The sequence below is a fragment of the Bufo gargarizans genome, chromosome 2 (assembly GCF_014858855.1).
Source record: "Bufo gargarizans isolate SCDJY-AF-19 chromosome 2, ASM1485885v1, whole genome shotgun sequence".
NCBI lineage: Eukaryota > Metazoa > Chordata > Amphibia > Anura > Bufonidae > Bufo > Bufo gargarizans.
The window spans coordinates 692916972-692939800 of NC_058081.1; the positions used below are offsets into that span (position 1 = coordinate 692916972).

Below are 22829 nucleotides of genomic sequence, written 5' to 3' on the forward strand. Positions count from 1 at the left end.
CCTGCACCTGGACCTTCGCAAGCACCATCATCTACCACATCAACTTCTGTGTCCCAGCTCAGTGTACAGATGTCCATACCCCAGGCCTTTGAACGAAAGCGCAAATACCCAGACACCCACCCACAGGCCCTAGAACTAAATGCGCACCTTTCCAAATTGTTGCCCCTGGAAATTTTGCCATTTAGGTTTGTGGACACTTTCCGCAGCCTGATGGCGGTGGCCGTCCCTCGTTACTCAGTCCCCAGCTGCCACTATTTTATCCGTTGTGCTGTCCCCGCCTTACTCTAGCATGTATCCCGTATAGTGTGGCCACTGGCTTCACCCTAGAAAGCCGGACCGGCCCAAACCACACCCACAACGCCCAAACCACTCCCACAATGACCCACGCCACGCCCCCCAACCCACATAAATCCACGCCCCATGCCAGTGAAGCCACGCCCCCACCATCGGCTGGAAAAAACACGGGGGAGGAGAGGGAAGAACTTTGTGAATGGAAGGTAAACGGGGGCAGCTGGGGCGCTTCTCTTCCCCTCAGTCATCCACAGGGAGCCATATCTGCGGCTCTAGTGACTGACTAGGGGTGAGAGAAGCCTCAATGCTGCTGTCTGAGACGTGAGCTACTGAAAAGGAGGACATCCCTGTGTCCGTCCAGGCACTGCGCCGGACGGAGGACAGGGAGCCTGAAAACCGGACTGTCCGTCCCAAAACCCGGACGTCTGGCCACCCTAGTCCCGTAACATCACCCGTGCCCTTACCAACGCAGTTATTGGGAAGGTCCACTTAACGACTGACACATGGACAAGTGCTTGTGGCCAGGGACGCTACATTTCCCTGACGGCACACTGGGTGAACGTTGTGGAGGCCGGGAGCCAGTTGTACCCTGGGATGGTACAGGTGCTACCAATGCCAAGGATTGCGGGCCCTACTTCCATCAGGATTTCCGCCACAACCTACATTAGTGCCTTCAACCCCCCCTTCTCCTCCTCCCTCTCCCTTGAGGGTCACCAGCAGGCCATCAATCATAATTTTTTAAGGGTGTGTATGATGCCCTCCTTTATGTGTAATAAAGGGTGCATTGGAGTGTCGGATCCTTGTAATTTTTGGCAGCCCTTTCCCTTAGTGCATAGGCTTAATGAGTGTAGGAGTCCCACTACCTGAACAATCGTACCACAATGTGAATGAGGCCCTCCTTTATGTGATATACAGGTTGTATCGGAGTGCCTCTTCCTTGTAATATTTGGCAGCACTTGCACTTTATATAGAAGTAAATATACAGGAAAGAATGTTTCCTAACAATTTTTCCTCTAAAATTGATTTTATCTTCGGTTTCGTGCATATTATTGTCAGTCTGTAAAAGTGGCGTACTACTCGGACAACATCGTTCCCAGCAGCGACCTGAGAGTCCAAGATACATCCAGACATCCTCCCCATGCTGTTCCCGAGCTATTTCAGTGGTGTTTCCATCAATTTCTGACCTTTTCTTATGAACCAGACTCCCTCCCCTCTTCAGATCAGGGGGTGCCTGGTTTAAAGGAGAACTGTCACATTTAGACCCTTAATTTCAATTTTCATATATGTAGTTACTAATAACATGATATTCCAGAATCAGTTACTATTAGACTGACTTACCCCATATTTAATAAGATTCAGCCCTTAGCAACCAGTCTGCATAAAACGGCAATTTCACTATTTAGTTAAGATGGCCGCCACTGCCCTCACCCTGAGGCTAATCCCGCATGCCCTTACTACCCACAATGCATTGAGCTCCTCACATGCACTAGCCAGTAACAAAAGCCCCCCAAAAGTGTCAGTAACCAGAGCCCTCCCCCCTAAAGGGTTAATCTCCTGCAGCACAAAGGGGTCCTCTTACCACATGTTGCTTTCATTTATACACTGAGCAGATGGCAGATCTCCCTTCCCTGGTCTGCGCTGCTTCAACTCTGCATTGTCCAGCTCTGCTGAGTGAGGGAGCGTCTGCCAAGCGCAGGGACAGGGAGAAGTGCACACAGCCCAGGCACTGTTATCAGCTGCTGGGGAGGACCGGGCTCTAATCATTTACTTACAGTCCCTGGCTGTCAGTAATGTGACCTTGCAGGCTGCCTGCTTTTTGCCTCCTCCGTCCTTCCACACAGAGGACGGACCCTGCCTAGCAACCTGATTTTTAAGCACAGATAAAAATAGGCAGTACAGGGAACAAAACTGTGGAATTAAGGGGTAATTGAATACACAGTGAAAAGTTGAAATAGGGCCACCAAGGAGATATTAATCACCACAATCCAATACAAAAAAATATATATACGACAGTTATCCTTTAATGCTCAGGTTCTCCCATTAACTTCCATTGTGCCCGGGTGCTCAGTAGAGCACCCGAGCATCCCGAGATGTTCTACTTGAGAACCCGAGCACTTTGGTGTTTGATCAACTCTAGTTAGAGTGTATTTTAGGTTCATCCTGAAATTTCACCCACAAGCCAAATATCCCTAACTTTTTGGAAGTAGTGTGTATGTATATATATATATATATATATATATATATATATAGTGCTACCCATCATTGTAATCCTACCTGTGATTATAATAAGATGATGGAGAGTGATCTATCCACAACAGGCAGTGTCACTAATATAATATGAATATAATTGTGCCTTTTTTAATCTATAATGACATCATAATGATGTTGCTGCTGGAGACTCCCTTTAACTATACATAGTGACATGGAAAAGTAAAGAAGCAAAAAAACTATTTAAACGGTTGGTCATTTTCTAACGACACATTCCCTTTGATTCCGCAGGTAGATGCTGATGTTGTTAATGTATCTGATAGTGAAGTTATCAGTGAATTGAACTTCCGAGTGACTCAAAATCATCTGAATGGCCGAATATCGTGTAAGGCAGAGAATGAAATCAACAGCAGCATGGAATATATCCAACTACAGGAAAGTAAGTCAGATAATATATTACATCACTCTAATAACGGCACTATGGTGCCACTAAGGTGGTGCCACATCCACATCAGTATCCGTCTAGGAGAAATCCACAGCACTCTCTTCAATTGAAATGCAAATCAAAAAGGTAACACGATACACGCCGCCTGTATTGCGAGTGCACCTTTTTGTAAGGAGAATGACTACGGCAGGAAAGGTTTGCGAAAATTCCTGATGCATGCAGTAAAAGTACATGGCAAACAGAGTAAACATGAATAAAAAACCTAAACTGATTTGTTTTTTATGTTTACAAAGGAGTCGGACTCGTAACCACAGCTGTATCTGGTCATCACAGAGGTAGGTGCAACATTAAATCTGTTAGATACATAGATGGTACAAATGTAGTTTTTTGCACAGTGGTACCCTGCACTCATGCCATGTAATGATATACAAAAAAAATTGTTGTAAAATTTTAGTCAAAAAAATTTACGCCAACTTGGCTTACCCACAAATGTTAGGTTGCAGGGGACCCCATCATGTCATAAGTGCACGGATGTGCTGGTGAATAGGAGCAGTATCATAGTGGTGGTTAGCCATGCTGTCCCTAGGCTGTTATCAATACTGTCCCTTCACATGGCAGATTTTGACAATCCAACTCCAAAATCATTCTAAACTAGCTGTCGGGAGGCGTTAGGAGCAGTGGTTATGTGAGGGCACACATGGCCAATAGGCTTTGAAGGGTCCAAACAGACCACCAGTAGACAGCCATCATTTGATTCTCTGACAAGCACAAGCAGCTCTCGCAGTTTAGTTGTCCAACATGCAGACACAGGTAGCTCCTTCATTACACACCCCTTTGTCTAGGTACTTAGCAGAAGGAAATTTGGTATCACAGCGCCCGTTAGGTGTCCTGCTATTAACAGCCAGTCATCAACACCTTCATTTGCAGTGGTTTCGTGATCAAGAAACCTGGACTGCTACAGACTGGAAGCATATCATCTTTAGGCTACTTTGACATTTGCGTCGGAAGCTCAGTTCCTGCAGTCCTGCATGTAGGACTTTTTTCCCCGCTACAAAAACATTCTCCTGAACGGAAACCTAAGGCCCCTTTCACACGGGCGAGTATTCCGCGCGGATGCGATGCGTGAGTTGAACCCATTGCACCCGCACTGAATCCCGACCCATTCATTTCTTAGGGGCTGTTCACATGAGCAGTGATTTTCACGCATCACTTGTGCGTTGCGTAATAATCGCAGCATGCTCCTCTTTGTGCGTTTTTCACGTAACGCAGGCCCCATAGAAATGAATGGGTTTGCGTGAAAATAGCAAGCATCTGCAAGCAAGTGCAGATGCGGTGCGATTTTCACGCACGGTTGCTAGGAGACGATCGGGATGGAGACCCGACCATTATTATTTTCCCTTATAGAGGCTGCATCTCATCTTGTATCCAGGCTAGAGGCTGTATCTCATCTTGTATCCAGGCTAAAGGCTGTATCTCATCTTGTATCCAGGCTAGAGGCCATATCTCATCTTGTATCCAGGCTAGAGGCTGTATCTCATCTTGTATCCAGGCTAGAGGCTGTATCTCATCTTGTATCCAGGCTAGAGGCCATATCTCATCTTGTATCCAGGCTAGAGGCTGTATCTCATCTTGTATCCAGGCTAGAGACTGTATCTCATCTTGTATCTAGGCTAGAGGCTGTATCTCATCTTGTAGCCAGAATAGAGGCCGTATCTCATCTTGTATCCAGGCTAGAGGCTGTGTCTCATCTTGTATCCAGGCTAGAGGCTGAATCTCATCTTGTAGCCAGGCTAGAGGCTATATCTTGTATCCAGACTAGAGGCCGTATCTCATCTTGTATCCAGGCTAGAGGCTGTATCTCATCTTGTATCCAGGCTAGAGGCTATATCTCATCTTGTATCCAGGCTAGAGGCTATATCTCATCTTGTATCCAGGCTAGAGGCCATATCTCATCTTGTATCCAGGCTAGAGGCTGTATCTCATCTTGTATCCAGGCTAGAGGCTATATCTCATCTTGTATCCAGGCTAGAGGCTATATCTCATCTTGTATCCAGGCTAGAGGCTGTATCTCATCTTGTATCCAGGCTAGAGGCTGTATCTCATCTTGTATCCAGGCTAGAGGCTGTATCTCATCTTGTAGCCAGGCTAGAGGCTATATCTTGTATCCAGACTAGAGGCCGTATCTCATCTTGTATCCAGGCTAGAGGCTGTATCTCATCTTGTATCCAAGCTAGAGGCTGTATCTCATCTTGTATCCAGGCTAAAAGCTGTATCTTATCTTGTATCCAGGCTAGAGGCTGTATCTCACCTAGTATCCAGGCTGGAAGCCGTATCTCATCTTGTATCCAGACTAGAAGCTGTATCTCATCTTGTATCCAGGCTAGAGGCGGTATCTCATCTTGTATCCAGGCTACGGGCCGTATCTCATCTTGTATACAGGCTAGAGGCCGTATCTCATCTTGTATCAAGGCTAGAGGCTGTATCTCATCTTGTATCCAGGCTACGGGCCGTATCTCATCTTGTATACAGGCTAGAGGCCGTATCTCATCTTGTATCAAGGCTAGAGGCTATATCTCATCTTGTATCCAGGCTAGAGGCTGTATCTCATCTTGTATCCAGACTAGAAGCTGTATCTCATCTTGTATCCAGGCTAGAGGCGGTATTTCATCTTGTATCCAGGCTAGAGGTCGTACCTCATCTCGTATTCAGGCTAGAGGCCATATCTCATCTTGTATCCAGGCTAGAGGCTATATCTCATCTTGTATCCAGGCTAGAGGCTGTATCTCATCTTGTATCCAGGCTAGAGGTCGTACCTCATCTTATATCCAGGCTAGAGGTCGTACCTCATCTTGTATCCAGGCTAGAGGCTGTATCTCATCTTGTATCCAGGCTAGAGGCGGTATTTCATCTTGTATCCAGGCTAGAGGTCGTACCTCATCTTGTATTCGGGCTAGAGGCCATATCTCATCTTGTATTCAGGCTAGAGGCCATATCTCATCTTGTATCCAGGCTATAGGCCGTATCTCATCTTGTATCCAGGCTATAGGCCGTATCTCCTCTTGTATCCAGGCTATAGGCCGTATCTCCTCTTGTATCCAGGCTAGAGGCCGTATATCATCTTGTATCCAGGCTCGAGGTCGTATCTCCTCTTGTATCCAGGCTAGAGGCCGTATCTCCTCTTGTATCCAGGCTAGAGGTGCACACAGGGTCCTAGAGCCTCCTTTCAATTGTACAGTTTTCCCAATAAATTTCTCCTTTCCTCTAATATTGTAATCACTTCCATATGTTATTATTACAGTCACACAAAGTAAGATTTATTCCAACAACTTCTTTTTATCTAGTGTATTTTCTATCTGTGTCATGGATTCTTTTTATACATATCTGATTGCTCTGTTACCATAGTTCTAATCATTGATATATTACCACTGCAGTTATTCAGGATGGGAACATAAGACAATCTTAGATAAGAGATGACTATCCATTATCTGCAAACACAAGAACTAGATTTCCAGATCTTGTTACATAAGGTTGAACAAAATAAATCATTTATTCTGATTACGATCGATGGTACATTTTGTACAATTATTGAAATGTATTTATTTTTTAAACTTTTTTGACTTGATACTAAAACTATATAATACAAACCTAGTAATATGAATATGACATTCATTTAAAGGGGTTGTCCAAGTTCAGAGCTGAACCTGGACATCCCTCCATTTTCACCCCGGCAGCCCCCCTGACATAAGCATCGGAGCAGTTCATGCTCCGATGCTCTCCTTTGCCCTGCGCTAAATTGCACAGGGCAAAGGCATTTTTCTGAGTTCCGGTGACGTACTGAGGGTAAACCCTCAGAATATGGTACCATATGGAGTCACCATAAAAGGGCGCCTATAGCTCCCACAAAATGTGTAACAAAAAACATATTCTGGTTCTATATGCAAGGTTTGAAGACTGAGGATCCTTAAAGGGACTTTTCAGGTCTAAATGATGATGAGCTATCATCTCTTTTCAGATTAGTGGGGTTCCAACTTCCCCCACCCCTGTCGATTAGCTCAGTAAAGCACTACAGCTTCTTCCTTGGCTTGTGTGGTTGTGTCCATTGGTCACATTGCTTCCTGAAGTCCCATTCAAGTGAATAGGATTGAGCTGCAATACCAAGCACAGCCGCTCTATAATGTATAACGCTTTGCTTGGTATAGTATGAAGCAGATGACGTGTGGGGTGTCATACGTTGGACCCCTACCAATGTGATATTGATCATCTATCCTGAGATCATAAGCGTTGGAGTTCAGGAAAATCCCTTTAAATGGTGCAATATACACTCCTCAGCACTGAAGTTGCAATTCCAAGAAGAAAAAGTCAATTAATTATAGAAAGTACAGCATCAATTAATATGTTAATGATCCGCAAATTATAAAAATATAAATAAAGTACATCTTGGTTTTTTTTTATATAAAAGTGCCACATGCAGAAGTACACGCACTTACACGCCTTGGCATACTATCATTGAGGTTATTACTGGTTGTCTGAGGAATGTTCTGCCGCACTGAATGCATTTGGGCACACAAATCATCAAGATCCATTGCTGGCAATTGCCGACCAACGATGTCCCAATGATGCTCAAGACAAGTCTAGAGATCTTGCAGGCTATGGTAGCACATTTAGGCCATGCAGGCTGCTCACAGTGGCATGGGCAACATGCGACCTGGCGTTGTCCTGTTAAAAAATGGCTCCTGGAACACGTTGGTAAAATGGCTGCACCACTGGTTCCATGATCAATGTACACTGAGCTGTTAGTGTACCAGAAATGAAGAGTAGAGGGGTCCGGCTACCTACATTATTCCACCCCACAATATAATACCAAGAGTAGAAGCAGTGTGACGTGCCTTTGTGAAATCCTCTTCATGGCATTGCCCACGTGGTCTCCAGACCAGTTTCCAGCTATCACTGAGTCTAAGACAGAAGCCGGACTCATTGCGAAAGAGGATAGACCTCTGTTTCAGCCTCCATTGCTGTTATGCTGTGCACCATGATAGCTTTTAAGACCGGCTCGTAGCCAATGCTGTGCAATTGCCATCTGATGGTTTATGTAGACACTGTTTGTCGCCCTAGGCTTGGGATGTCCAAATTGACTTGCAGTACAGAATGGATTACTATCCACCAATCTTCTAATCAGATGATACGGCCATGCAAAGGTTCACCTCTGTGCGCCCCTTGTTGTCATTCCAGTACATTACTGTTCTCCCAACCTCATAGACATTGAACAGTGCTGACATCTCGGCCTAGGTGCACATGGATCTGCTGGAGTAATGATCCAAGGTCTCTCAGTTCAAGGATTCTGGCTCTCTCAGTTTGCAACAAGTGGCTATAACTAGGAGTTGAGGAACAGGAGGCATCACACAATCATCCCACATGACCTGATCCAATTTCTGAGGTTTCATATGACTAAAAAACGTTGCTTCCAATCTGGTTTTTATGCCCCTCCCACAAGCCACAGATTGGAGCTAGGTGCTTGAAAATTTAATAATTTAATCATTTGCAGATCTTAACACCTACAGCGTCCTCGATTTGGATAACTTTACTGCGTGTCCTTCTTGGTGCTGCAATGTCAATGTTGAGGAGTGTATTTACAGTATAAGGACCTAGTTAAATCATTGCTTTCACTGTAGCTCATAATGACATTTTGAAAATGACTTAATTGTACAACTTTATCTTACAGGATCAGAAACCACAGTAGACCCAGGCTCCAAGGAAGGTGAGAATTGCTAGGGTCAGTGACTAGTTCGATCTTCCAGATTGGACAAGGTGGGGCCACTTGCAGCTAGAACACACAACACCCACTCTGTACCTTTCTTTTAGTTCCAACGTTCATGTACACAGCATATTATGGCTTTGTTTTCTGCTGGGCTGCCACAGTTGTATGTGAGGCTTGTCCTGTATCTCTTCATGCTCCTAATTTCATATGAATTGGAAAAAATTCCTTATGGATCACAATAAATTTGTGGCATACCTCCGTAGACACACAGCACCTAACAGACTTAGAGGCTGTTTGGCACCATGCCAAGAAGCTGTATGTTCTCCACGCCCATGCTTTCTTAGTGGGAGCTTCTCTTTGCCTAAAAAGTAGGGAATGGATTACCAGAAATTGTCCATCATACCTCTATAACCTGAAATGCTACTATACAAACGTTTTGTCTTACACTTGGTCAAATATTAATTTGATGTTGTCATAAAGAACCTCCTAATTGTAGTTAATTTCTAAATTTTCCTTACAGAATCTGAAACCACAAAAGACCCCAGCGTAGGTAAGAGAACCTAGTATGACCACAAGTCTACTTCAAGAACAGTTTTTCAGGATTTAGATGGAAAAACTGGACTCATTATACTCACGTGACAGTTTTCACAACTATCATACATCAAAACTGCACATTGTATGACAGTTTTTGGCCTTACAGTTTTTAAATGTGCAGCACATATTGCATGGTAGTTTGCTGTGAAATGTGTGGTTTTGTTGAGTAGTAATTGGCACTAGCACTAGCAACCCAGCCTGATAACTCCACTGAACATTGGCCAACATTTACTTAGCTAAGTGCACCACATACATGGTGTTTACACCAAAATTTTGGCATATGTCAAATTTAGACACATTTCATGTTTTTGAGATCCTCAACACTTCTAGTTTTTAAAGGGCATCTGTCAGCAGATTTGTGCCTATGAAACCTGGGACCAACACAGATGTCTTCAGCTGCCAAGCACACATGCAACAGGTCAGCCGGTTTCATAGGCACAAATCTGCTGACAGATGTCCTTTAAACTAGACTGTGTGGTGGCTAGCTTTTGTCTATCATTTAGCTACTTATGTGAAACTGAATTCCATGATTCTGGCTAAAAGAAATATGCAAATCAGACCAACTTAGAATTGGTCTAAGGTTTCTTTTGGACAGATATTTGGTACATGTGGGGAACTTTTTGGCTTAAACTAAGCCAGCAAATAGGTAGTATAAACTAGACCAGGAATGCCCCACCTGCGGCCCTCCAGCCGTGCTGTAGGCTGATAGCAGTAGGCTGTCTGGGCATGCTGGGAATTGTATTTATTTTTTTTAACTCATTTTATTGCAGAGTAATATGACAAGTATGGCACATAGAAAATCACAGTGACCCTCGCAGGGGCCATTCATAAATGCAGATACATTGCACAGTAGAGGCTACGGTCACAATTGATCAACCATGGTCGTCAAGGCACGATATGCAGAATAGCAACACAGACTGTACTATCATGGAACAGAGACATGCATGTACATAACACATACAGGCTAACACTATAAGCTTAATTAGGACATTCAGAGCTGTCATTCAAGCCCAGCTACTTTCTACAAAAGGGCTAGCGAGAACCGTCGGCCGCCGGATACTGTCTCGAGTCGTGCATGGTGAGTGAGGACGAGCACCAGTCCCCCCAGACCCTGTCAAATTTTTGCGGGCATCCCCTATGCTTATAGACTATATTCTCCATAGAGACTGCGCTATTCACTAAGGAAAGCCACTGACCCCTCGAGGGGGGAGTGTCCCCCATCCAACGCAGGGCAATAGCCTTTCTAGCCATAAACAACGTTCTTTCCAGGAAAATCCTATGATAGTGTGACCAAGACGCTTCGTCTACTATACCTAGGATGCACATCTTGGGACACAGCTGCAGTGTTGGAGGCACCAGGGCCTTGAGGATCTCCAGTACCGATACCCAATACTGACGGATAGGTGGGCAATCCCACATCATGTGCCAAAAATCCGCACCCTCCACACTGCATCTGTGACACCTGGAGCTGTCCATCCTGCCCATCTTGTGGAGCCTGGTGGGGGTTAAATAACTGTAATGCAAAATAAAGAGCTGGGTCATCCTGTTATTAATAGAGGGGGACACTCTAGTTGGTGCTATTAAAGCTTCCTCCCATTCCTCAGAGGTCAAGGAGGGTATGAGCCCCTTCCACTTATCCTCAACAGCCAGCGGGGTCACCAGCATGCGGCAGTCGAGCAGGTGAGTATAAAGGGCCGACACTATTCCCCTAGGGCCTTGAGACCTCAGTATTCCAATGATGGGATACTTGGATATACATCTACCTCCGCCTCTAAACTGGGCTTGAAGTGCATGGCGCAGCTGGAGGTACCTATAAAACAGGGTGCTCGGTACTAAGAATTTGTCCTGGATCCGCGAGAATGCGAGTAGCTGGTTATCCTCGTATATGTCCCCCAGCGCTTGAATCCCATATCTTCTCCACTCCCCTGCCCCTTCTAGTCCCAACAAATGAGGGAACATGCAATTGTCCCAGATGGGGATGTCACTAGGAAGATCTTTATACGCACTCAGCTTGGAGGCCTGCCATGTCTGATGGGCTAGCTTATGTATCAGGGAGAGTAGATTTTTGTAGGCGTCCCACCCCTTCCAGCACCGGCCATAATGTAGAAACCTGTAGATACTCATGCAGGTAATATTCCGCATTGGGCCTTGAAGCCTCGGTAACCCAGCTCCTCAGAAATCTCAGCTGACTAGCGATAAAATAGAGAAAGAAATCAGGCAGGGCGGCACCACCTTGCAGCTTCGACCTCTGAAGGACAGGGAGCGAGAGCTTCCGTCTAGCCTTTCCCCAGACAAAGGCAGTGACCAAGGTATGAATGCGCTTAAAAAAAAACCTGGGGGATCGGGGTACAGGCGTGAGACAGTACATATAAACCCTTGAGTAACAGAACCATTTTCACCAAGTTCAGTCTGCCCATGACCGACAATGGGAGGGACTCCCATGTTTTCATTTTGTCCTGAAGTAGAGATTCCAGGGGCTCGACATTCAGAACATAGGAGAGCTGCGGTGCTCTAGTGATCACCACCCCAAGGTATTTGAATCTATCGGGAATTGTAGTTTTGCAACAGCTGGAAGGCCGCAGGTTGGGCACCCCTGAACTAGACAGTCTAAAGATGCACCAGATTTATCCTCCAGCACCAGACACTGTGATAAACTTGAGATATTTTTAAAGGCTGTCTGTCTAAATTTACCATGTCTACAGATTACACAGGATTAGTAAATGTGGGCCATTGTTCTTAATGTGTTGGAAAAGTCTCAAATTATGACCTGACGAAGAAATACGTGTAGACTGTCTATAGTAAAATTGATCAGACAAACTTAAGGGGGAACTCCAGCCAGAAGCAATTACCATTCCATTGATAATAACATCAGTATTGGTGACGGTCCGACCACCAGAATCGGCCACACTGATCCTCTATTTTCACAAGCTACAAGATGGTGGCTAAGAGCAGATTGAATAAAGAAGAGGGGGGGGGGGGGGGGTCGAACAAGCCTATGGTACTCATGAACATGGAATGGAATAACCGTTAAGGGAACCTATGAGTAGAATGGAGCCACTAAACCACCAATGTGCCCTCATGCAGCTGGGCTTAGTGCTCCAGACCTGTCTATAACAAAATCAGCTGTTGCTGTGTAAACTTAAGGAAACGTATACATTGCCGGAGAGTCCAAGACTCATCTTTGGAGGCTCCCGGCGCATATACATTGCTGTACTGAAGCCAAGGACAATACACAATGCCTCACTGTGCATGGTCTTGATCAGCAGCACATGCACAGTGAAATAACGTGTACTGTCCCCCTCTTCATCATCACAATGTGTGTGTGCCCAAAGATGGTAAAGATGAGTTTTTGCTATTGGCAGGTTTGGAACACTAAACCTAAGCTGTCAAAGAACAATCCAGAAACTTAGTGGCCCCCAAACCTACTGATAGGTTCTCTTTAAATATTTTGATTATATCTGATTATCATAAATTGAGTTGTCAGGCCCTTTTTTTTTTTTTTCTGAGACAAGAAAGTCTGTTTTCCAAGAACTGTTCTCCAGGGATGGCTGATCACAGTTCAGCCCCATCCATTTAATTAGAATGCTGTAATGGGTTATTATGGGCCTAACATCCTGATATAGCAGACAATTTAACAATCATCAAAACCAAGAATATACCCGGATACAGATGTGATTAAAAACAAGTTTAACCTAATAATATTCTATTGTGTGTTTGTTAACTATGTTTGCAGAGTCCAGAAGTCAGAAAAGCTATGGCGTGGTGATTGTGGCGGTTATTGTGTGCATTCTTCTGCTGGCCGTTCTGGGAGCGGTGTTGTATTTCCTGTATAAGAAAGGACGCATCCCTTGTGGACGCTCTGGAAAAAAAGATATGTGAGTATGGTTTCTACTGCCTTACTGCAGTCTTAAAGCGTACCTGAGTTTTTTGGGGCTTCCGTAAAGTCTTTTTCAGCCACATTATTCCCAGTTTCAGCTGCACAACTAGATGCATGTCACTCAGAAGCAATGGACACATTACTTCTGTGGTTTCTGCCAGCACTGTAGTGCTGTGACGTCCTTTGTCTTACTTCCCTCTAAGTTTGTTTTAAGCTCTGGAGCTCACAGAACAGATAAGGAGGGGGAAATCACACTTACAGAGAGTCAGGACACTCCTGTTATCTTCAGAAGCAGTATAGAAGCAGCTCTTTTATCAGGCTCAGTATCTCAGCTAGCTCTGACACGCCCCCACCTCCTGTGAGCCTTCTTCTGAGTCTCTGTTACCAGGGATGGATCTTGCTTGAGAACAGGAAGTGGACTGCAAATTAGGTGGAAGTGAGGCCCCTTTTTTCAGGTGGATGCGGGCGTATTTCTTAGAAATGATTTAGAAACTTGCTATTTATACCATGCTTTATAAAATGATATGAAATTGTGTGAAAGTACAGTACCAGCGGCGTCTGCGCCGGCACTGCTCCAAAGCTGAAACAGAGCCTGTGCCCTTGCTCAACTAATCGGAGCAGCAGTGCAGGTAGGAAATTGTCAGGGCCAGGCTAAATGTCTGGCCCTGTCAACCTAGTGGCAGGTGGGCGCATCTTCACCTGCAGGGACAACTCCTCACAAGTGAAGCCTTGCTGATGTGACAAATTGATTTGCTCATTTTTAGTTGGAATGTGTTGGTTGGTACATATACAGTGCCTTGAAAAAGTATTCATACCACCTGAACTTTTCCACATTTTTCACATTACATCCACAAACTTAAATGTATTTTATTGGGAATATATGTAATTGACCAACACAAAGTAGCAAGTATGTGTGAAGTGAGAAGAAAATTATACATGGTTTTCAAAATTTTTAATAAATAAAAATCTGAAAAGTGTGGCATGCATTTGTATTCAGCCCCCTGTACTCTGATACCCCTAAATACAATCCAGTGTGACCAACTGCCTTTAGAAGTCACCTCATTAGTAAATAGAGTCCATCTGTGTGTAATTTATTCTCAGTGTAACTACAGCTGTTCTGTGAAGGCCTCTGAGTATTGTTAGTGAACATTAGGGATCAAACAGCAACATGCAAACCAAGGAACACCCCAGACAGGTCAGGAATAAAGTTGTGGAGAAGTGTAAAGCAGGGTTAAGTTATAAAAAAAAATTCCCAAGCTCTGAACATCTCACAGAGCTCTATTCAATCCATCATCCAAAATGGAAGGAGTATTACATAACTGCAAACCTACGAAGACATGGTGGTCCACCTAAACTGACAGTCCATAGAAGGAGAGCACTAATTAGAGAAGCAGCCAAGAGGCCCATGGTCACTCTGGAGGAGCTGCAGAGATCCACAGCTCAGTTGTGAGATTCTGTCCGCAGGACAACTATTTGTTGTGTACTTCACAAATCTGCCCTTTATGGAACAGTAGCAAGAAGAAAGCCATTTTTGAAAGCAAGCCATAAGAAGTCCTGTTTGCAGTTTCTCACAAGCCATGTAGGGGACACAGCAAACATGTGAAAAAAGGTGCTCTGGTCAGAAGAGACCAAAGTTGAACTTTTTGGCCTAAATGCAAAACGCTATGTGTGGCAGAAAACTGACACTGCACATCACCCTGAACACACCATCTCCACCGTGAAACATGGTGGTGGTGGCAGCATCATGCTGTGGTGATGCTTTTCTTCAGCAGGGACAGTGAAGCTGGTCAGAGGGGATGGGAAGATGGATGAAGCTAAATACAGGGCAATTCTGGAGGAAAACCTGCAAAAGACTTGAGACTGGGGCGGAGGTTCACCTTACTGCAGGACAACAACCCTAAACATCCAGCCAGAGCTACAATGGAATGGTTTAAATCAACGCATATTCATTAGAAAGTCCAGACCTAAATCCCATTAAGATTTGAAAATTGCTGTTCACAGACGCTCTTCATCTAATCTGACTGAGCTACGTATTTTGCATAGAAGAATAGGAAAAATTTCAGCCTCTAGATGTGCAAAGCTGTTAGAGACATACCCCAAAAGACATGCAGCTGTAATTGCAGCAATAGGTGGTCCTACAAAGTATTGACTCAGGGGGGCTTAATACAAATGCACGCCACACTTTCCAGATTTTTACTTATTAAAAATTTTGAAAATCATGTATCGTTTTCTTTTCACGTCACACATACCTGCTACTTTGTGTTGTTCTGTCAGAAAATTCCAATACAATATATTTAAGTTTGTGGATGTAATCTGAAAAAAAAAAGCATAGCAAAGTTCAAGGGGTATGAATAATTTTTAAGGTACATGTAAATAGTTGGCACAGTTAGATGGATGTAAGTAAGTTCCGGTCGACTTCCTATAACAGCAATTGACACTCGTTACCAGCAGATTATTTGCCCTTATATCCGATACACTTTGCATATCTGCCAGATGTACTTCTTTGACAGCAGAAAGGAAATATCTCATATCATTTTCTAATTTGCACAAAAAAACAACATCTTGTGGGTAAGATCACTGTCTTTGTTTTCAGGCGTTGTCCCCAAGACAATCAGCGTAAGACAATCTGTGCGATTCCTCTTCCTGCCTTATATGAGTCACCCTCATCATGTTTTTTTTTTTCTTCAGAATTAAACTTCTGATATGACTCAGGATCATCCCGCTGCTCTTAAAGGGGGTTTCCTCAAGATAGGTCATCAATGTCAGACCGTCTGACATCTGTCAGCTCAGCTCTTATTCACTTTGAGCTGCAATAGACCGTCATGGCCACTACACCGTGGACAAAGCCTTCTGCTTCTAGCTCCATCCACTGAGTTGTCACACCCTGCTGAAAACACCTCATCAGTGGGGTTGCTGGGTGTTGGACCCAACCCCCTATTCATCTGATATAGAAGACCTATCCTGAGGAGAGAGCATCAATATCTAGAAACCACACTGCTTTACTGGAGGCCAATATGGCTGTACTTGCTATTGTTGCCACAGCAAGAAGACTTTGTCTGTTTCTCTAATATTCAATGCAGCCTAGGGCTACAGGGCGACTTTTGCCACATCACGTTGCACAACGCAAAGATTAGGGGCGTAGCTATAGGGGGTGCCAAGGTAGCAGCCGCTACTGGGCCCAGGAGCCTGAGGGGGCCCAAAGACCCTCGTACCGCATAAGACCCCGGTATTATAGAAAGTCCATTCTGGTCAAGTTACACCTCTGGCTGGAGGGAAGGGGTTAGGTCAAGAATTTGGCGTTTCCGTTTTTGCCTCTGGCAGGACAAAGGCTATGTGCTCTCCTGTCCCTGGCCACAAAGCACTAAGTGAAGCTGAACTCTTGCACCGGGGCCCAAGAGTCTTTAGCTACGCCCTTGGCAAAGATCACAGTATTTGCATGCTGCATCGCAACGTGATGAAACTGAATGTAGTCACATTGTAATCCACAAGTCACTATGAAACATAAGCCACCAGCAATCAAAAACAGGCTGGATTTCTGGCAACTTGTATCTTGAAGGACCACATTCACTTTCGCTGTGTTGCGATGTAACATTGCAATGCTGCGACCTTTGGTTGTGCAGCCCGGCCAAAGTGGACATGTCGCCCTAGCCTTACTACTATAAGGTCATTTTTACCCCCTACTAACCATACTGTGGCTCCTCAATGGAAGTTTGAGGTTTTGTACTTACATTTTGTTCCCAATCTTTTCTCCAATTTTTAGCACAAAGCCAGGAGAAAAAGATCAAATTGTCGTAGAAATGAAGCCGGACTCCCCAGCTGAAGAATCTGTCCTTCTTCCAGGAGCACAAGACAAGAAGCAGCAAGCAGAGCAGGTAATCTGAAGGCAAACTAAACCCAAAAACTAGGGATTCAGTAAGTACAGGTCATGTCCCACACAACGACAAGTCCTGCTTCCTCCGCCAGCTTCTCCCTTTCCTTCTTGATGGACAGATCCAAGTTCCTTAATATGTAGTCCTCTCTCCTGGCCCCGTCGTTCAAGAAGGAGAGGGGAGTACTGGCAGAGGAAGCAGGAGGAGCAAGGGTGCACTGAGTGGCTTGGTTGGTGCACTTAAGTGCTCATTTGCATATGGATTAAAAGCACTTTTAGTCCGGAATTAAGCAGCAGATCGCTAAGTAAAAGATATTATTACATTAAGCCCTACAAAGGGGGGGGGGGGGGGGTTATTTTTGCACTCAGTAATTTTGGGAGACTGTATTAGTTTGCACTGATATTGATGATGATTGGTGGGAGAGCCCGCTGATCTGATATTGATGACCTATCCTGGGTCCACCACCCCTTTAATAGGTACAGCATTGAAATACATTAGGCCTCATTTATCAAAACCACCTGGTCTTGGTTGCCCACAGCGACCAATCAGAGCTCAGCTTTCATTTCTTGAACAGCTCTAAAAAAAATGAAAGCTGCTCTGTAATTGGTTGCTATGGACAACAAGAACAGATTTTCTGTCAATGAGGCCTTTTCTTCTACAGACTCAAGGGGAGATTTATCAAAACTGGTGTACAGTTAAACTGGTCAAGTTGCCTATAGCAACCAATCAGATTTCAAATTTAATTTTTAGAAGCTCCTTTGGAAAATTAAAGGTGGAATATGATTGGTTGCTATTGGCAACTAAGCCAGTTTTACTTTACACCAGTTTTGATAAATCTCTCTCTAAGGGTCCATTCACACGTCCGCAACTGTTTTGCGGTCCGCAAATTGCGGATCCGCAAAAAACGGACACTGGCCATGCCGAACGCACATGGCCGGCACTATAATAGAAATGCCTTTTCTTGTCTGTGGAGGCGGACAAGAATAGGACATATTCTATTTTTTTGCGGGGCCGCAGAACGGAAGTGCGGATGCAGACAGCACACGGTGTGCTGTCCTCATCTTTTGCGGCCCTATTGAAAATGAATGGACCCGCACCCACAATTTTGCGGAACGAATGCGGACCCATTTTGCGGATGTGTGAATGGACCCTTAATCTGTAATGTGCGCTACAAGGTATTTTATCTCTTAAAGAAGATATTCCCATTTGGACATTTATGGCATATTGGTAAGTTTGGAGCGTACCTCTCTGTCTCAGGAACGGTGCCCTGAAATGAATGGAGACCAAGTGACCACAATGGGACCGAGGCCCCGTTCTTGAGATAGCAGTGGGTCCCAGAGGTGAGACCTGCACCTATTGGACATTTATAGCATCCTATCAATATGCCACTGCTTTACCCCTTTAAAGTTATGGTTCTGTTTATACGGCAGTCTTAATAAGAGACCTCTTTGCCCGTTCTGCTAAACCCTGCCCGTTTTCCTTTGTTAAAATCTTAAAAATGTTGCTCAAAATTTAGTTTTGAACACCACACAACTGATGTCAACTTTAGAAAATGTGACCCATGGTGTTTCAATGGAGGAGGCTGAATGACGTGTTCATAACATGCCTTCCATCTGCAGCAATCTTATGGATGGGTCTAAAAACCACAGGCGAATCTAAATTCCACTCGGTCACGAGGGGAATAGAGAAACAAGAAAGAGGGGGTGGAGGCGAACAATAGCGTAGTATGTTCAAAACAACATAAATTGATTGAAAGGATAAAAGGTGCTCACCTTTTGGGGTTGTGCTAGTAATAGACACAACTCTATTGTAGACTCATAGATATATATATATATAGACCTTTAGTCCAGGAATGCAGCCGCAGAAGGAGTATCTTTGGGATCGGATGCCCAATCCCCCAAAGGATGCTTGTGGAAAAGGAAATTCTGATCAGGCGCAAATCCTATGGATGGGAGCATGGTCCAGACAGTTGTGTTTCACTGAGCATCTTATAAGTTGCCACTCTAGAGTCTTCAATGATGTTTTTTTCTCTTTCAAGGAAAGATACATGGACCTAAGAAACTGAGTTGCCTAAACCTATGAGATTTTACCCTGCTGTCTCCATGTTTATCTGAAAATGTGGATGTTATGAAGACAGTCGATCCACCAAAGACTCCCTGACTAATCCAGCCATGTTGTAACAGCTGGCGGAACAGTATGAAATCTTTGCCTGTACCTTGCTTCAACTGGACCTTCTCCTTGGACACGACAATGACCCTTGTGGTCCCCACTCTGCCTTTTAAAATTTAAGTTTTTTTGAAGATCCAGTTAAGCAGTATCAACATGATGTAGACCTCCACTGAAGCTATGACTCCTGAAGAGGATGTGAAGGTCCCCGTTCAATGATTCACTTTGGTGGAAATTGTTTTAGACAATATGAATTGACAACTTAGTGGAGTTTCTCAATTTTATGGAATTTTAAATCTGCAAAGCAATTTTTGGGCCAATTTTTGTGTGCATAATACAAGATCAATGCTTCGCTGAAATCACACATGCAGTTTTTGATGCAGCTTCTTGAGCAAAAGTCAGACATGGATCCAGCAGGAAGGAGAAGTTATATTTTACATTTTCTTTAAATCAAAAACTGCATATCTGATTCAGAGTATGTTCACACGGTTGTATTAGCTTGCTGAAAATTTTGGAGTGGAATCCACATGAAAGTCCCAAGCGTTTTCCATACTGGTTTGTTATGTGGTTTTCCATGCAAACTTTTTTAGGCCTCCTACTGACTACAGGGGAAATCCAAACCAAGGCCTCTTTCACACTAGCGTGTACGGTTTGGGAAACTTTGTGAGATGGCCGCAGTTCCTGAACTTATGATGCTGTGAGTTCCTGCCTGACCATGGGTCGAACTGTACTGTACTTACGGCATTATGCGAGTACAGTACATTACACCTGCGCTCAGGCAGGAACTAAAAGCTGCATCAATCATTATGATGCTTCGAGTTCAGGTCAGAGGAGCAGTATTCAGTCAAGAAAATGCAGCCATGACATAGAGCTTGTTTCCTGGACCAGATACGCTCATGTGAAAGAGGCCCACAAATGGAACATGTGTTTTTTTTTCCCCATGACATGGATTACCAAAATACATCCAAAAAAAAAAAGGCTCCAGCGCGGAATTTCCGTTGACAACAATGGCCGGTTCCTCACATGACTGAAGTCTACCTAATTTTACGATTTATGTTTTTTGAAAGTTATTTGATCAATTCGATTTTAAAAAAAATGAAAGAAAGAAAACAATTGTGGATTGAGAAAGTGGATTCCACATGGAAAATCTACGTGAAAAAATCCATCTAATGAAATATGCTGTTTGGAAGTTATTAAAATTTGGAAAGAAAGAAAACAATGTTGGACTGAGAGAGTGGATTCCACATGGAAAAATTGTGAATAATCTGCCAAGTGAACATGGCCTTGGGGAAGTTTTTTTCCGGATGTAATGCAGATTTTTCTTTGGATTGAAATGACAAAGGGAAAACTTGTTCATGGTGTCTACGATGTAAATAAATGAGGGTGGCCTCGGCCTTGGACACCATACTGACAATGTTCTAGAAGTATAACGATGGTTTATTTTTTTTCCGGTCAGAATGTAGCAGAGAATATTCTATAACGAAAAGGAACATATATATTTTCAGCAGAATTAGACATAGACTTTCCCCTCTTATACAGAACTATTATAACTGGTAAAATGAAGACACAGTTCAGCACAAAGTAGACAGCACAACCAAACATTGCTCCTTCAGGGTTACGGCTACACAGGCAACTTAATATGGCAATATTGCGTTTCTAAAGTCGGAACTAATGACAGTGACTGTGGTCCAGCTGCAAACCAGCAGGTTTGGATTCCTGCCGACCGTCATGGTAGCATGCAGTTTGACCACATTTACCACCATTAATTGTGATGTACATTGAGACACTGTGATCTTACGTCACGCGGCCATAAGTTACCATGTAGCCCCAGCTTTAGTAATGTCGCTTATGCACTGACAATCCGACAACCTGTCACTTCATCGTCTCATTCAGCATTTTCAGCATTTTTCTAGATTACCATTTCTGTATTATCTGGAACTGATAGGTCATATACACACATCCCCAGAAATTATATACTCTATATGCGTAACCTCAGGGCAAGAAGGGGCACTTTTCAATCTGCCTTAGAAGAGCACACAACTATACATTACATGGTCTCTTCTACAGACGTTACTACTTCTTATCATGCAGAAAAAAGTCTACATATATATATAAATATATTATATATAAACTTATATATTTGCATTGGTTTGTGTGTACATTTGAGGAATCTAATATTGCTTTGCCAATGTTTTTTATGTATGTGAAAATAAAGAAATAAATCCTGGAATGTCCCTATTTCTGTTGAAGTCCCATCTTCTCATATAACATAGTAGGACCATGTTCACATCACGGTAATGGCTTCCATGTAAGGTACATGTATACGTTGGAAAAAAACAACCTCAGGGGCGGACTGGCCATAGACCCTACAAGGAAATTTTCCGGTGGGCCAATGCCCAGTGGGCTGCCCGAGTTCTCCTCATGACCACTGACCAGGTACATAAAGATTTGATGCTCTAAGCATCAATTAATGCTAGGCCTCAGGTGTCCTCCTGAGCTCAACTGTATCACAGACCTCAGGACAGTGATGCAGTTGAATACTGTGGTGAAGACGGCAGTATTTTGTGCTGCACTGTGCTAATTGCTTTTGCTGAGGCAGTAAATTGTGCTGTGATGTGCTATTTGGTTCTGCTGGGGCGTTTTTTTGTGCTGCTCTAAAGTTTTACTGTCCCTGCCTACTTGTGTTGTCCCTGCCTACTTGTGTTGTCCCTGTCTACTTGTGTTGTCCCTGCCTACTTGTGTTGCCACGCCTACTGTCAGTTTGATTCTACATAGGACCACTTTAAGTTCCCAGTCCACCCATGGAGATCCTTCTCACAGAGGGCCATGCTGTATACCACTGTATAGATCTACCATGCTATTTCATTTTTTTTAGTATATCAGCCCAACAGAGGCAAAAAGGACACTCTTTTGACCTCCGTTTGGCCAGTGGAGCCCTACTGGTAATTTTAACGTGAGGTTTTTTTTAAGTGTATATCACAAACATAATGTGAACATAGCCTAATTCTACAAGGAAAAAAGAAAACAAATATAAGGAAAATTACCCTAATCTACCGCTATATCTATTGACACTGGACTTCTAAAAATCCCTCTACTGTATGATGAAGTTTGTTCCTGCCTTTAAACAACAATCTACACCAATCAGCCGTAACATTAAATATTGTCTAGGTCCTCTACGTGCCACCAAAACATCTCTAACACACCAAGGCATGAACTCCATGAGACTTCTGAAGGTGCCCTGTGGTATCTGCCATCAAGACGTTAACAGCAGATCCTTTAAGTGTTAAGGTGCGCCCTCCATGGATCGGACTTGTTTTTCGAGCACACCTCGTGTAAGCTCTAAATGTGCCTAGGGCAACATAAACTCTAAATACAGCCCTGCCCACAGATGCTCGATTGGATTGACATCTACAGAATTTGGAGCCAAATCAACACCTTGACCTCTTGCAGTATGGCAGGACTCATTACCCTGCTGAAAGAGGGCACTGGTATAGGGAATACCATTGGCATGAATGCAAGTACTTGGTCTGTATGATATTTAGGTACATGGTACATGTCAAATATGAATTCGAGGAACCAAGATGTCCCAGCAGGACATAGCCCAGAGCCAGGGGCGTAGCTAAA

At 43.9% G+C, this 22829-nt stretch overlaps 1 protein-coding gene across 1 annotated transcript in view; it reads left to right on the plus strand.

The window, feature by feature from the left end:
- MCAM (melanoma cell adhesion molecule) overlaps positions 1-21432 on the plus strand; it is an 87801-nt gene extending 66369 nt beyond the window's left edge. Inside the window, exons 12-18 of the mRNA XM_044282350.1 lie at positions 2791-2938; positions 3238-3279; positions 8664-8699; positions 9220-9249; positions 13027-13168; positions 16931-17042; positions 19078-21432. Of these exons, the coding sequence (XP_044138285.1) occupies positions 2791-2938; positions 3238-3279; positions 8664-8699; positions 9220-9249; positions 13027-13168; positions 16931-17042; positions 19078-19104 (537 nt within the window). The 3' untranslated portion in view covers positions 19105-21432. The remainder of the gene's footprint in view (positions 1-2790; positions 2939-3237; positions 3280-8663; positions 8700-9219; positions 9250-13026; positions 13169-16930; positions 17043-19077) is intronic.
- The last annotated feature ends 1397 nt before the right edge of the window (positions 21433-22829 follow it).